The following is a 16,368-nucleotide window of genomic DNA, read 5'->3' on the forward strand; positions in this document are numbered from 1 at the left end:
TGGTTAAATTTTTAAGCATACTTGCGTCAGTCTTGGGCTACACACCCCACAAGGGTTAAAATACGCGCAACGTGAGAAGCCTACTACGACTTCATTCATTTCGCCACGCCCTCAACGTAAACAAATGGGGGCTTGACCAATAAGATCCACGATAGATCAGCCGATGATCAGATGACTGAAAAGGAGAAACTATTTAAAACTCTAATGTCACACGTATTCAAGTTTAAACATCTCTTGAGCGGTGATTTCATACGCGCGCACCAAAAACGCTCCACCGGCTCTGTTGCTCTTTTCTCACCACTGGATCTAAACTCACTCACCTACCCACCGCGCTACCAGCAGCAATAGGCGACACAAAGACATTTCATATTCCCAGGGAGCTTTTAATTCCTCCACACTCGCTGGTGACTGAGAGATGAATCATAAAGCAATTTTAATGTGGATTCTCCTACAGTGTGCCGCTGCGCTCTTCTCCTCAGCACTTGCGGAAAACGCTGTTCTTACAGGTAAGAAACGGCTTTGTGCCTTTTGTCCATTCATTTCTATCATATATTTCTTTCCCTGCCTCAAAGGGAAGTGTCAAAATGTAACATCGGATAGGTAAAGTCGGTCAAACATGCACTGAATGAAAGAAATCTAATGAATGAAAAAGAATTAAAAGTAGCTTAAAGCTCAAATTTCTTCACACCCCTGTTTAATTAATCTACATTTTGGGCTTATTAGTCTAAATTACAAATAAGAACAAGTGTGGCGGGCAGAGTGAACCAGAAAAACGGGGATGGATTTAAGAGGCACGACTGCGACGTGTCCTTTTTGGGAGAGCAGCAGGAGTCTTGAAGCGGAGCTCCATGAGGAGGACACACGCCACGTCTGTGTGAAAGATGTTCCGCTGAATCCGCGTTTTACCACGGACCGCTCTCCAGTGTTTTTTTTTTTTTACTACCCAGTTTAAGTCATTTTGGTCTGTGTGGCTCAGCACCAAAGGGTGTTGAGTTCATTAAAATCCAGATCTGACGTTTCTGCTGCGCGCCGCGGGTTTTAATCCACTCATCAGCCCAAGAATCAAAAATCAAACACAAAGAGAGCAAATGTTTTTTTTTTTTCTTATGAAAAATTAATCTGGGTTTAAAATAACCCTTCATTACCAGCGGTTCTACATTTTCTTTCATAAAATCTGTGGATAAACTGTCCCAGCATCCTCTGATCGCTTTCAATTAAAGGAGTCTTGCATCAGCATAATTCTTTAATTGTACCGCTTTAGCCTCACGCCCTGGAGCACAGTGTGTTAAAGTCAGATATAATTATATGAGCTCTGGCTGCAGCTGTGTGAAAGGGATCAAATAAAAGAAGAGAGGGGTGGCGGTGACATTCTGGCTCCGCGCCTGCGTTTCGGCTGCAAGTTGCACCCAGCCGGGATGATTGTAGCAGATGTTGGCTGCAAAAGCGAGTTGATTGGCTGTCTCAGTGGCTCCCTACAAGTGTGACGGCTGATTGGCTGACTGGTTTTCTTGAATAGCGTTGAAATAGATCATTCTGACAGACCAGTGTTTGTTTTTGTTTTTAATATATTTGTAATCATCACAAAGGCAGGAGAAATTGAACAAAATCAATGGAACTTTGTGCATTTACTCAATTTTTTTATTTATTTATTTTTTAAATCTAACACCCTTGGCAATATTTTCCCTCAGGTGAAGACAGTGGGTTGGATGAATTGTCAACAAACAGCAACATTCTCAATGGCATCAAGTACAACATGAGAAAGAGTTTCGACCTGGAGCACGAGGGCTGCTACCTGCAAGCTGGAAAGAAGGAGTGTCTACAGGAGTGTGGCTTCAATGCTACAGCCAAGACCATCTTCATCATTCACGGCTGGACGGTACATATGAGTTAAAATTATTATTATTATTATTTATAATCCCTATCTCGTTGTAGTCCATGCTCTTCTCTATCTGGGTCAACCAGTGAAGGAAGCTTGAGTTCTGAATTAATGGAAGTGTTTCTCCAACCAGAGTGCTTCGATTGTTGGAATTTATCATGCGAGTGTGAAATAATTGAGTGCAGTGTGTCAGAGAGAGGACAACAGGTTAAAGCAGTTTGAATGAATGAATGAATGACTCATGTTGTCCTTTTTTTTTTTTTTTCTCTCTCTCTCTCTCTCTCAGATGAGCGGGATGTTCGAGAGCTGGATGCACAAGCTGGTCTCTGCAGTGATGCAGCGTGAACGAGATGCCAATGTTGTGGTTGTTGATTGGCTCTTGATGGCTCAGCAGCTGTACCCCGATGCAGTCAACCACACCCACAATGTCGGCCTCCATATTGCCGACATGCTAAACTGGCTTCAGGTGTGTAGTTATTGTTATACGTACTAAAAATAACTTACTGAATAACTACTGAAAATAACTTGGTGTCCTCATATGAGTCATGTGTTGTGCTGAAGCTAATCGTGCAAATACATCTTTGGATTCCTAGTTAGGTTCTTGAGAAATAGGAAATAGAACCAGTTAATACTCCAATGACCACCACAGTACCTTCACTCACTCAGTACTTCCTCCCTAACCCATGACGTAGCTTGGTCTAAAGCATGCAGGGGCATATGTATAAATGTATCTCCTACATTCTCATGCATTTTGGCATGTTATAAAAAACGATTTATAGTGTAGCGTGTGATCTGAGCCGGCAGTAATGCTGAGTGATGGAGTGCCTGCAAATCCCTAAAATTTGCCCCACTTCTGTCTTTCCATTGGCGTGATTTTTAAAGATCAGTCTTTTGTGAGCAAGACAGAACTGTCAAAACGTGTTAGAAGATGTGATGTATGCTAAATATTCATTTATTTGGAATTCCCATATTTACCCCAAAGCAGTAGCTTCATTTTTGTGGTATGCTGTTTTAGCATACTTTAAGTACCATTAGATCAATGGTCACCAGAGAATCTGATCACGGTCTATTTAGCAGAGTTGAGGCAAAGGCAACAATTCCCATTCAGCTGGACTGTCACAAAATTGGACCAGTGCACAAATGGCAAGTGAGGAAGGTTTCAGGCATCCTGCCATGTAGTTGTAAACATAGACAAAGAGTATTTCATGGAGACAAACTGAGACAGATGGTGGAGGCGCTGTTGCATGGAAGGGACTGTCAGTAGATTCGGTCCGGGTTAACTGAGCTTGGCTCAGCTGCAGGCACGACTGATCATCACTGGCTAAAATCCAGGATTTGTTCAGTGTGGAGTAGTGTTCGTGGTGGCAGCTGGTGATGTGAGTGTTGTAACTTTTCTCTCCAACAGGATGAGCAGCAGCTGCCTCTGCAGAATGTGCACCTGATTGGCTACAGTTTAGGTGCTCATGTAGCCGGTTACGCAGGAACGTATGTGCGAGGGACCATCGGCAGAATTACTGGTAAGTGAAGTGCAACAAGAATCTGCAGTAAATGCACATCAAGGATGGCGCTGCCTCATTTTCCTGACCTTCTGTCTCCTTTATTCCCAATAGGTCTAGACCCAGCAGGACCAATGTTTGAAGGCGTAGAGGAACAGAAGCGTCTGTCCCCAGATGATGCCGACTTTGTGGACGTTCTGCACACATACACCAGAGAGGCTTTGGGTGTAAGCATTGGGATCCAGCAACCTATTGGGGACATTGACATCTATCCCAACGGTGGGGAAGTGCAGCCTGGCTGTGCGCTGGGTGACGTGCTGGCAGTAGCAGGAAGTAAGTGCTTAAGAAATGGCTGCATGTTGATTCTTTGTTTGTTGACCCTACTGTCCACAACAGAAGTTATATCAGTTAAATCACATCTGCATACAGCATGAATGCCACTGTATCTTTATGCAACTGTAGCCCAGCTAACCCCCCTTCCTCTTTATCTGCAGATTTCATGGAGGTGATGAAGTGCGAGCATGAGCGCGCCGTTCACTTGTTTGTGGACTCCTTGATGAACAAGGATCACATGAGCTTTGCCTACCAGTGCACAGGCCCCGATCGCTTCAAGAAGGGCATCTGCCTCAGCTGCCGCAAAAATCGATGCAACAACATCGGCTACAACGCCAGGAAGATGCGCAAGAGACGCAATAGTAAAATGTACCTGAAGACGCGTGCTGACACTCCATTTGGAGGTGAGTTACAGTACGGACATGACTTGCAAATGCATTGCAGGTAGTTTTATGTTTTACAACTGTTTACTTCCAGGAATAAAACTGATAAGCAACTGGACTGAGATATGGTAGACACGTTTTATGACTTGACAGTCCCCAGTCTAAACTATTACTCTACACAACTGCATTGTGGGTTTAAACAGTAACCATTTTATATTTTCTTTTAAGGCTACCACTACCAGATGAAGATGCACGTGTTCAACAGAAAGCAGTCAGACAATGCAGATCCCACCTTCCATGTCAAGTTGTACGGCGCCCATAACGATACAGGAAACATATTTGTCGATGTGTAAGTACAAAATCTAAATCCTGCAATTCCAGTCTTTTCTCACAACACCTTACCATGACAATGCATGAAACCACTGCGCAATGGTTTTGGGAACTGTCCTCCAATGTGTTCAGCCTGGTAGCTGTGATATCAATTTTGATTTTGAACTTGATCCTTGTTTGTACTGACCTTTCAAAGTGCCAGTCACATAGAATTGTGACATACAACAAGTTCAGACTGGAGGAACTTGAGTAACTTCTAGTTCAAGTTTCCATACACGCTAATGCTAATTTAAGCGCTTTGTTACAACTGTAAAAGCATGACATACATCAGCAATCGGGCAGGCATCAGGCATCTCACTAGCTCAGAGCATCACTCACTACTTTCTTAATGCAGAATTAAAATGTTTCACTTCAACACACACCTGCTAGATCCTCTGTGTTGAGTTTTCTGGGCACCGGACTTAACCTGATTTCCCCCACCTCTGTCCAGCCATGACAACACTGTCGGTCTGAACCTGACCAACACCTTCTTGGTGTTTACTGAGGCGGATATTGGTGACCTGCTGAAGATCCGTCTCAACTGGGAAGGAGATTCTGAATCCTGGACCTCCGTCTGGAAAAACATCAAGAAGAATTTCTGGGCCTGGAACGCCAAGCCTCCCAAACCTGTGCTGGAAATCCGGCGGATTCGTGTGAAAGCTGGAGAAACCCAGAAGAAGTAAGTTTGAAAGGAGAACCTGACTAATCGCCACATATCTGCCACTGTGCAGAATTAGGTTTTATTACACTGGTTGAACATTTACTAAAGCTGCTTTTTTTTTTTTAAATTGTCACAGGTTTACTTTCTGTGCCCAAGACACCTCAAAAACTGAAATTTCCCCCGGAGACTCCATAACTTTTGTGAAATGTCGTGATGGCTGGGAAGTGAAACCAAGAAAGCGGTACGAAACATAACAAACTTTTGTCAAAATAATTATGCATGAAATATCTGCTTCCTTTTTAGAATCTGTAGTGTGATGTGTGATTTATTCTATTGTTTTTGATCGACAGGCTGCCTATGTAACAACTCAGCACTTCCAACAACCAATGCACCGTCACCTTGGGGGACCCAACACGGATCAGTGAGAAGCACTACCTTCTCTTTAATTGAGCACTTTTCGTGAGAGGATGATTGATCAGCACACAGTGGGGAGGAGCTCCAGGTTTCAGACTACGGAAGGTTTCCTGTGGTTTCTGGAAACGAGGAGTCCGGGGTCTGTCCAGCGTATGAGACAGTTGGAAAAACAGCTGGCGGGCTGGAATCAGAGGCGGTCCTAAATGTGTTGAGATTTGCGTGAGGAGCTGCAGAACGTTCCTTTTTGTGGACTAGTGAAGTATAATACAGATCTGTGCCAGTGGACATAAACCAGCAATTGTAGTCGCTGTACTGTACATGTTTAAATTTTTCTTTTTTTTTTTTTTTTTTTTATTTATGAAAAAGTGGAAGCACTGCAAGACCAACATTATTTATCAGAGCACATCCCTTAATGAAGCGTATGTTGAATGCATTTCTCCGTGTGTGTGTGTGTGTGTTTGTTTGTGAGTGTGAGAATGTGTGGGTTTCTGTTGTCCCCAAGAAATGTGCCTTTCTGCTGAGAGAGATTACTGATACACTGTATAACTGAAGGAGAGACCTGATCTCATTGCACGCGATCTTTCCGAGGCTTTGTGCGTAGTGTGACTGTTACTGTGTGTGGCTTATTTTGGGAGTGTGTTTATGTATATAATGTAAATAACTTTTTGGAAAATAAATTCACATTATTTGTAGAAATTGTTGCCTTTGCCCTTTTTCTTTTTTTTTTTTAAATTTTTTTAAATTTAAAAAAATTTTTTTTTTTTAACCATCACATTTTTTGTGGAAGACTTTAGTGTCTTTATTTTCATCGTTTTCAGTAAGAGTGATATTATGGTCCTCATACACGCAAACTGTTTATTGGTCATCTTGGGTTTCACAGAATTAGCAATGGACAAGCTACAATTTGCAACATGTGACAATTTCATGTTATTTAGATGTTTTCAGGAATCCAAACAAGTGGCATTCTTTATACCCATGCATGAGCGTGCAAAGGCCTCGTGGAACTCAAATTTATCTGCAGTTTGCAAGTGATTATCTGTTTGTGGAACATGCCACAAATACCGTCTGTGCAAGTTAAGTGATGCTTGCAAATCATTCCTGTGAAACTGTTGCCTGAGCATCACACAGGCTTATTGGTTGATCCATTACTTTGTAAAGGGCAGCACAAGACATGCAAATGTTTTACTTAAAATCTGTGTAGTTGTAAAAGAAATGTAGCCCTGAGAAACATGTTCAAGCCTTAAACAATCCCATCTCGGTAAACAAGCATGTTAAATACCTTTTACCAGAATAAGCGCAGTTAGAAATGGCTTTTTTCCATAAATACCTTATTAGGAAGGTAACCTTTAAATGCGCAACATCAATTGCAACATCCATCCTGCTTGAATCATGTGCCAACTTTTGGTATTGTCAGGTCTCATTTAACTGAAGCTCCTTTACCAAGCCTCACCATTGCTCCCTCTAAAGAGACAGATTATGACTAAATACATCAAGTTACAGCACTTCCTGGCTTAAATCTACAGTAAGCATAGATTAGTATACATTAGATTTAGTGTTATAGTATAACACTTCTGAATTTAGTTTTTGTATCGTTTGATTTGTGCAGTATTAGTCACCCCATGCACTTATACATGTTCACTAGTAATCTTTCAACATTTAAGTAACACCTCCCTGTAATAACACAGTTTGGATTGTGACCAGTAATAAAGCAGGAATGCCACCAACATTCTTGAGCTGTAATGACACATCAGCATGTGTTGGTGCATGAAGCAGTGAAGTGGCAACATCCTGCTGAGCATTTTTTTTCCCCACTCAAGCTCCTACTAAACGTCATGCCAAAAAAAATGGATCACAGAAACTCAAATATTTCATCTCACACCACTGTCATGTTTCACTGAAAATGATTACTACAAATGATTTTTAGGATGCTTCGCTTGACACCAGATACGGGTCTGAGTGTCACTTCTCACTTCTTGTGTAGAGTAATTCTTTGACAGCCATGATGATTCATGCCCTTTTTTTCTATCTCTATAAACTTTTTATACCTCTTATATTTTTCTCATTATATTGACTACATATTTATCATCACTCTGTTTGGCTCTGGTCTGGTGTCCTCATGCTAACTAACATACCACCCAGTGTTTATTTGGCAACTCACTTCAGCTTGATTGATACTATCTGCCTCCCATATATAACAAACCACAACCTCTTTAGTCACCGTCTGGTCATCCAGTAAAGCTTCTTTTAAGTCTTACAGCTGGAACATCTGTGTCTAGCATCAGCCAGACATACTGCAAAAAGCACACGTCACTGGTTTAACCCACCAGAATGCCAAATTTGGTAGCAGTCCAATGTTGGTGTTAGTGAGTGTTTTTAAAGCTGCAGATGGTTGTTTGACAAGAAAATCTTAACTAAAGGTTAGTTTACTATTTTTATTTTTATTTTTTACAGACCTTCAACTGCATCTCAGATTCTATATCACCGCACGATGTCTGGCGATTATGGTCTTCGGTGTTGATCTTTCAACAGCTGTCCACTTATTCCTGGTGGACGTTGATGTCGTCGCTGCTGTGAGTTATTTTAGTCAGGTGCCTATTGTCATGTCACTGACACTGTTAATTGTAGGGCTGTTTTATTGGTAGGCTCAATACACAGTGTGCAATGGTTATAAATCATCCCATATATATCATTGTTGCTACATGGTCTTCTCAAACGACAGTCAAAATTCAGGGGAACTCCAACTTACAAAAACTGAAACCAGAAACAGTTATATGTTTCCGTTTCAAAGGGAACAAGGACCCACAGAACATGTTTTTTGATAGTTTTCTGAGCCCTGACACAGCACTGCTGAGAAGAGGCTCTGGATCCAGGCTGTTACCGCAAAGCGTCTGAAGCAGAATCACATGATGGAGATTTAAAGGAAACTTGTCCTTTATTTGCAACCCAGCTGTAAATTCCTCTGTGTATGCCCTGCGAGGGAGGAAAGTAAACCAAGTTTGCAACTCTGTTTTGATTTCATGGCCCCTATTATTGCTTCCAGATCATTTGTCACAGCATGCCATGTGCAGGTCTGTGTTGCTGGTTACCCCCGTGCCACGTGCCTTGCAGATTAAAGGATGGTGGTGCACACATTGCCACATGGTGAGATGTTGGCTCAAGCAACACGCCAGCCGCTGCCCTGCAGATCAAGAGCAGGCGGGGGAGGTCACCTCACATGATCGTGGCGGTCCGTCTACACATTGATGTAAATCAGAGTGAGCAATCACTTGAAAGATGTGCCTGAAATGTTTGATGACATCACAGTGGTCACAGTGGAAAAACTTTTAGCAGAGCTGGCTGTTGACCTCCCCGCACCGGCTGCACGTACTGTACTCGGTGTGATGAGTGCTTGTGACATGCCGGTCAGGATCTGGCAAAAGTTGAAAGCACTGAGGTCATATGATCGCTCTGTGTTTCCAGGTAAGACGTTCTCCATCGTTTCCAGGAATGTAAGTTGTGAGAAGGACGATGGTGGTTCAAGGAATATGTTCTTTCATATGATTATCTGAACAAATAATCCACTGGATATTTGATCTGAGAATAATGTTTTTGTGGTTAATGTTGTGATAAAGAAAGCCTGGAGCAATGGAGAGTTACATTGGATTGGAGTCAGTCAGAAACCGTTCTTTGCTTTTACCATGAGCAGCTTGATTCCCTTTTAGTAGTATAGAAGCCAAACCAAGTCATCTGTTTGGCTTTTTATTTGTCTGTCTTGGAAGTCACATGATTTTGTTTTGAGGGAAACTGGCAGACAGAAATGCCAATTAATAAGGAGATGAAAAGCAGATTCTCTCTTCTCGTGCGTCTGTTCCCACCACTGCAAACAGGAAAAACAGGACTAACGCCACGTTCAGATCAACAGTATCCCTGTGTGAACAAGTGCAGCCCTCTCATTAATTTCAATGGAGTCAGTCTGGTGGCACAGCAGAGATGCCAATGCATGGTAAAAAAGTTGAACCAATGCTCAAACACAATGCATGTCAGTTGTCACGATGAAAGAAAATGTTGTGTTGTTGTTGTGATCACTTGCAAGAGATGTAAAATCCTGTCTGGACATCCCACATTGTATACACCAGTACCGTAACGCAGCACTTTGTGCATTGTTGTGATGCAGAGCTGTCTGTATCCTGGCTACAACAATGCTAGCAGCACCGTGAGGCTGTACTGGTGGTGGTGCTTGAGATAAATGCTAATGTCGATGCTAACATGCTCACAATTACAATGTTTACATGCTGATGTTAACCATTTATAATGTTGACTATAGTATCCATATTAGTTTGGCGTGTTAGCATGCTAATATTTGATGATTAGCCCAAAACATGATACAGCCGAGGCTGCTGGGAATGTCATTAGTTTAGCATTTATTGAGTCCATAACCAAAATATTGGTCAAAGTGGAATTTTGACCTGATAATGGTGGTAGATGAAAAATTAAAGGGGCTATTTGTAACCGAACATCGTCTCTTGCTAGGAGCAGGTGGTGATGATATAGCAATAGCACCTTTAAGAGATCACCAATTTTTTTTTTTTTTTTACAATTCATCCTGTGGGGCACATAAACATCTGTATCAAACTTCATGACAATCCATCCAATAGGTGTTGAGATGTCTTTCAGAACCACAAATATCAACCTCATGAGAGGAAAAGTCAGGGGTTTAGTAAAGACATTAGGATTCATCCTCTGGGGACCATGAATATCTGTACCAAATGTTATGGCAATCGACCTTTATAATAACAGTATATTATAACAGTATAACAGTATATATATATATATATATATGTATTTCAGTCTGCACAAAGGCTATGCACAGACTGACATTTCTGTATCTGCATTTAAATGTGAAACTAGGCTACAACTACAGTAGATCAACACTCACATGCTACAGTAAGCTTTCAATGTGAAACTATCTGTTCTACATAGTTTCCAATATATCCCAGCGTTCTTTATTGTCATGCCCTTGTACACCGCCCTTTGTTACATATCTGGGGGATATCATGACGTCAAAATGAAAGTAGAGAACAGTGCTCACATGTAAGAGATTGCTGCTGTTTTTAGGTGGGTAGGTGAGCATCATTATTAACCTATCACAAAGTAGCCAGTAAAGATGGATATCCAATCAGAGATCACATGCTTTGAGGTCTATGTTTATGTTTTGTCAGTACATGCTATGTTTGTTTACAGGTGGCTATAATTACACTGTCATCTGGTCGCTGTATATGCACAAGAGTGTTTGGGAGTGTGTGAGGGCAGGCAATTTTCCACAGGTCCCCTCAGCTTCTATTGGTGCACATTTCAAAACCTGACACCACTGTTATGGTGTCACATTTGTTTCCTTGTTACTTTAGCTGTCCAGAGTATGTGTGGGATCAGTACTGTGTTCTACGATGTTGTGACTGGCTGAGAGGTGCATCTGGGTCTCAGCTGTTGTTTGATGCATCAAGTCATGTTTTATGACTTCCAAGTAGGAATTCCTGTGGTCAAGTTCATAAACAGAGGTCTAAGATGAAACATCCTTTACCTTTTGGTACAACAAAGGTCACAAAAGACTTCAAAAACAAAATGGATGATAATTTGAACCAACCTTGTTAAGGAGATGAGTCAAACATCGATGTTCTGAAGTGACCATCCTCTATTTTCGGGGTCACTGCACCTTCAGACCCAAAGCAACGAGAGCAAAGAGAATTGCTCTGACAGCGAGGCTAAGGACACGGTTGAAATGTGTGGGCATTTTGACATAATGATGCAGATGATATAAACTGCTAGCTAAGTTTGTTTGGAATGCTTGATCTTGCAAACAGTTTTCAAATGGCATGCACAGCAAACAGACATGTGAACAGACAACAATCTTTCAAATTAGTGACCTTAATGTTACCAACTGATTCCATTCAAGTTGTCAAGCAACAATGTTTTGCATGCTATGGCGCTAGTTACCATGCAGTTCCCTCCCTCCTGTTCTCCAGCACTTCTCCATTTCGATTGGTTGCCGCCAAACCACACCATAGCTCATTACCATAAAGTTGCCACCATCGTGCATGTTGCTGCTCGTTACCAAGAGACACTAGCTCTGAATGACTTTCAGTTACTTTGATGTTCTTTTGGTCTGAATGTACAGTCAGACTTGTGTTATGCTGTCATGACTGGATGAGATCTGAATCACATTCTTAGCTCTTAAAACTCCATCTATTCGTCGTTATCAACATTTAGTGTATTCATTTGGAGTAACATAAGTTTCTTCTGGCATCATGAAAAGCCAAATGGACAAAAACCAGTTGAAAATGTTGACAAGTGGGTTTTCAGATGGTAATGTAGTTAGGTCATATTCAACATTATTACTTTTTGTATATATTTTGGCGATTTTTGGGCATAGGAATGAACAGTCTGGAAGTGCTCAAAATATGGAAATGATAACATCTACATTTCCATGACAGCAAACTCTATCTGCTGATAAAAAGCATGTGTTACGATTGAAAACTCCACAACATCTTAAAAAGACCTTAAGGTGAGATTGCTTTGTCAGCAAAGATTGAGTTTTGGTTTATTTGCTGTATTGTTGTATAACCAGTTAAAGAATTTCCTTCATATGTTTCTGACTCAGTTTTATCAGGGCATGATCATTTGGTGTGATAACGCTGGGGATGGATTTCAGGAAATGAGGAAAGGTTTTCACTAGAAGGCTATGGTTCTGTTATCGTGTTTCCATAAACAAAAGTCTAATTTCCCAAACTCAAAACTAATTTGTCTAACAGAAAGGGGAGAGGTCTGGTAAGGCCAGGGGTCGTTGTCCTGTAGTACCCAGCTGGACCTCTGCCCTGGCTCTAAGCTGGCCACTCCCTGCTGTCCTCAGTCTCCATTCACCCCCCGCCAGGAAGTAGCCATATTCAGCCGTAACCACACCCCTACCACAGAGTGCCAACAAAAGCACAACTGGAGAGACTGGTGAGCCAATGGTGGAAGAGCTGGCCATAGTAAACCCAGATGACCCAGTCAGCTGTGAGTCCGATTCAGAATCAGTTCTCATCACTTTCTCTCATGGAATTCCCCTATTTAGAGGTGAATTACTGACTGTGTCTAAATGTCACATATTTGCCACAGCTTTTGACTGGAAATGTCAAATGTCAATTACAGAGTTATCTTTCAAGCAGGATGCGAGACAATGCTAACAAGTGGGATATTGTAATATTTGCAGGAAAACATTGCTATGTCACTGAAGCAGAAAATGTTTTATCGATCTCAGTTTCCTCTTTCTGGGAAAGTCCACATCCTGATGGTGTTTTCATGCAAAGCTCCACTGAAATTTCAGACCAACTTGTTTAAGTGGTTTTGATGAACTAGGCTGTGCTGCTTTCACAGACTCTGCTCTCTTCATCACTTTCTTCTGCAGATGCACATATCTCATCTAACTGCATGGGATCTCGCCTTTTTTGATATACTACAAATATTCATGTGAGCAGTGGTTAAACTAGTAATTTTTGCAAATTATCTTATTCACTTTAATTAGATGAGTTCAGTACCACTCTCTTGCTAGGCCCAGGAGATAATTAGCCGAGTTTAGGATAAAGAGTGTAAGGAAGGGGAAGCAGGTAGGTGGCCTGGCTATCTCCAAAGTTAAGAAATATGCCTTCTAGCATTTCTAAAGCTCACTAATCAACATGTTGTATCTTGCTTGTTTAATTTGCCCATGGTGAGTTACATGCTGTGGCTACAAACAATAGTATTAGTTTGCACAGCACCCATCAACCCAGCTGTTTGCAAGCACCAAACTCTTGCTAAAAGCCACAAATTGTCCTTGTTATTTGTGTACAGATGAAACAAATGAGGCACAAAGTGCTGAGCTTTAGATACGTTTCGACATGTGTTTCTGAACTTTGGAGACAACCAGGCTAGCGTTTAACCCCTGCTTCCAAGCTTTATGCTAAGCTAATCTAGTTTTATCCCAGATCCTTCTAAATGCACAAACATGAGATTGAGATTGATTTTTCTGTATCTGCCCTTTCCTTGTTCAATGTATCTAAAGTCAACTCCAACCTCGACTATTTCTTCATGACAATTTAAAAAAGTGTGTGTGACAATTCAGTTAGATTTACAGAAATGGACATAAAATACTCATAGTTTGTTTTAAAGTCACCTGACAACACCAGGCAATGAGCTGACTCACTGTTGAGAGGCAACAGCAAACATTCAAAAAGGTAAGAATTTCGGTTCATTGTGAGTAGAAGGTCGATTTCCAGCCTTGAAGCCTTTTGCAATCCGTGACCCTGCAGCCAGACTTCCCAAAGGACGTCAGAGTTCAAAGATGAGCAGGTGTAACAGAGTTACCTCTCTTATTCAGGTTACTCAGTAGTTCAGTAAACTGCTGTGTAAACAGAATGTCCTCATGGCATCAAATTAGGGTCATTCAGTCTCTGACACCAGTGTTTTCAGAAATGTTTTCCCTGTGTATCTTCACCTTCTACTGTGCGTCACAATGTCTGATTTCAACCTGAATTATGTTAAACATGTTTAATGACTGTTTTAGATCAAGCAATAACAACAATGGTGTTCATTTTAATCTTCTTTTATGAACTTTTGTACAATTTTGTGAATTAATCATTTAACTGCAAAATTCCTGTGATAATTGTTTAAATTGTTACATTAAAGATGTTAATTATGATCAGGTTATTTTCACTGACTACACTTGTCATTTTGCTTCCTGTTCACACAGTTACAAACAAGGTGTTTTTTGTTCTTCACACTACTTCCGTACACAACCGAGTGTAAACCATAAAATTGTGCATCGCTATACACATTTGTACGATTCATCACATTGAGATCTTGTTGTTGTTGTTGTCATCTTTCGGCAGCTCCCATGAGGGGCAGATCACCGTCCATATATTTGATATAGTGACCTAGGTTCGCGGGAGCTGGGGGTTGTGCTGCCAACCCAGGGATCAGTGGCCTGTGTGCTCTACCACCTGAGCCATGGCCCTCCCCGTCAATCATATTGAGACCTAATAAACCTAATTCTATAATCACCCAAAAAAAATTCCTGACCTTCAAACAGCCCTTCGAAGAACCGAGGAACGGCCAATATATTCTCACTTTCCTGAAATGTTTTCAATCGAATGTCTTCGCAAGAACACAAAAACTGAAGCTCTGCCAGAGTCACAGAGAACGTCAGCATTAATGGGACATTATTCGATTGAACACTTTGATTCACTCTGCTCCAACACACCCACACACACACACACACACACACACACACACAAACAGCCCCTGATGCCAGTCAAGGCATTGTCATTTCTTCTGTGGCCATTTCTTGGAGTCACAAGCGTAGGCTGAGACTTTCTCATGGGAACGAGCCAGACGAGAATGAGGAATGCAAAGAAATGCCTTTCTAGCTGAAAGAAAGTGAAAAAAAACTATAATCTGCAGAGAATAGGATTTATGTAATTCTCACATGTTACAAAGGGATACAGACGGGTCTCTGTCTACGTTGATTTGGCTTAATTTCTCAAATTGAAATCAGCTTATACATTTACAGTCACAAATACAGTCTGGGCACAAGAAGGCAGGTCAGCACTTAGGGATGCTGATTTATATTTGTGTGCTGCACAATTTATTTGATAAGATTTTAATTTGTTTTTTAGTAATTTAAATATTTGTTGGTGTTTTTAATCGGTTTTTTTCCTGGATTTGCAATGTGCTCACCCATGGATATCCAGGTTTTAAGGAGACTTTAAGGTCTAAGTTTTCAGTGATAGTTCTCTGGACTGGACGAGACTCCATGTAGAACTGATATGGCTTTGACTAAAGTTGCTCCTGTGGGTGTGGGTGTATAATCACCACAATCAGCCAACTGTTGGTTTTTCACACTCAAATCACAATACTACTGATATCATGAGTTTGCTGTATACATACCATGGCTGATTTAAGGCCAGTCAGATCTTTAATTAGCTGGTTTGTACCTGAAACTGTTTACTGCTCGTATAATTACAACACCTATTTTGCCTGCATGCATAACACAATAATCAGCTTTATGACGAAGGCATAAACCAAAACACTCGCTGTTGTTTCTAATGCAGTCTAATCTGCATGTGGTTCTTGACTGGTTTTGTCAACATGGACATGTTGACAAAACTTTAAATAACACGCATTCTAAAGCGTAATGAGACTATAAGCAACAGCCTGCGAATGGTCATTGGTCTTTCATGGCATGGATTCAGGTCAGAGACGCATTGTGCTGCTGCCCAGACGAGTCCATGAAATGCATATGAAGGTATTTGTCTTTGAAGTCACACGGTTCGATTCATATGATCCGAAGATTTGATGTAAGTAACTTTTACAGTAGATCAAACACAGTGGAGTGTCTATGGCCCAACTCAGTGCAGCAGCAGACAGATCCCACCTCAAAGGGAACTTCACATTTCATCAGAGCTACACTGGTGTGGAATGAGGATTTACTTTTAATCTTTTAATACCAACAGCATGTTTCAAAGACATATTTTTTTCTTAGGGAAGACAGCGGGGAGGGGCAGTTACAAGTGCACAAAGGGTATACACTCATCACACGTTTAAATGTGGCAACTTAAATTAATAATTTGGGAACACTTTGTTCCAAGGGTCCACAATTTCCTAATAATTTCCAAGAAATGTTTTGTGAAATGAACTACTGAAATCAGAGTATACATGACATACAGTATGAACAGTCATTTATAGACTGTGTTCACATTCAACTGTTGTTGTGTCATTGCGCACATAAAAGCTGATTTGGTTGATAAAAGCAAAATGGGGAAAAGAGCAATAAAAACAGACAAAAAT

General features: G+C 41.1%; 1 protein-coding gene across 1 annotated transcript; it reads left to right on the forward strand.

The window, feature by feature from the left end:
- Window positions 1–238: 238 nt before the first annotated feature.
- lipg (lipase, endothelial) lies at window positions 239–6,228 on the forward strand. Its single transcript, XM_056377317.1, has 10 exons — window positions 239–506; window positions 1,689–1,876; window positions 2,163–2,342; window positions 3,282–3,393; window positions 3,487–3,705; window positions 3,867–4,109; window positions 4,317–4,437; window positions 4,909–5,136; window positions 5,255–5,359; window positions 5,469–6,228. Exons 1-10 carry the CDS (start codon window positions 416–418, stop codon window positions 5,479–5,481), a joined length of 1,500 nt encoding a protein of 499 aa, XP_056233292.1. The 5' UTR covers window positions 239–415; the 3' UTR covers window positions 5,482–6,228.
- Window positions 6,229–16,368: the final 10,140 nt, after the last annotated feature.

The sequence above is a fragment of the Seriola aureovittata genome, chromosome 5, assembly GCF_021018895.1.
Source record: "Seriola aureovittata isolate HTS-2021-v1 ecotype China chromosome 5, ASM2101889v1, whole genome shotgun sequence".
Taxonomy (NCBI): Eukaryota; Metazoa; Chordata; class Actinopteri; order Carangiformes; family Carangidae; genus Seriola; species Seriola aureovittata.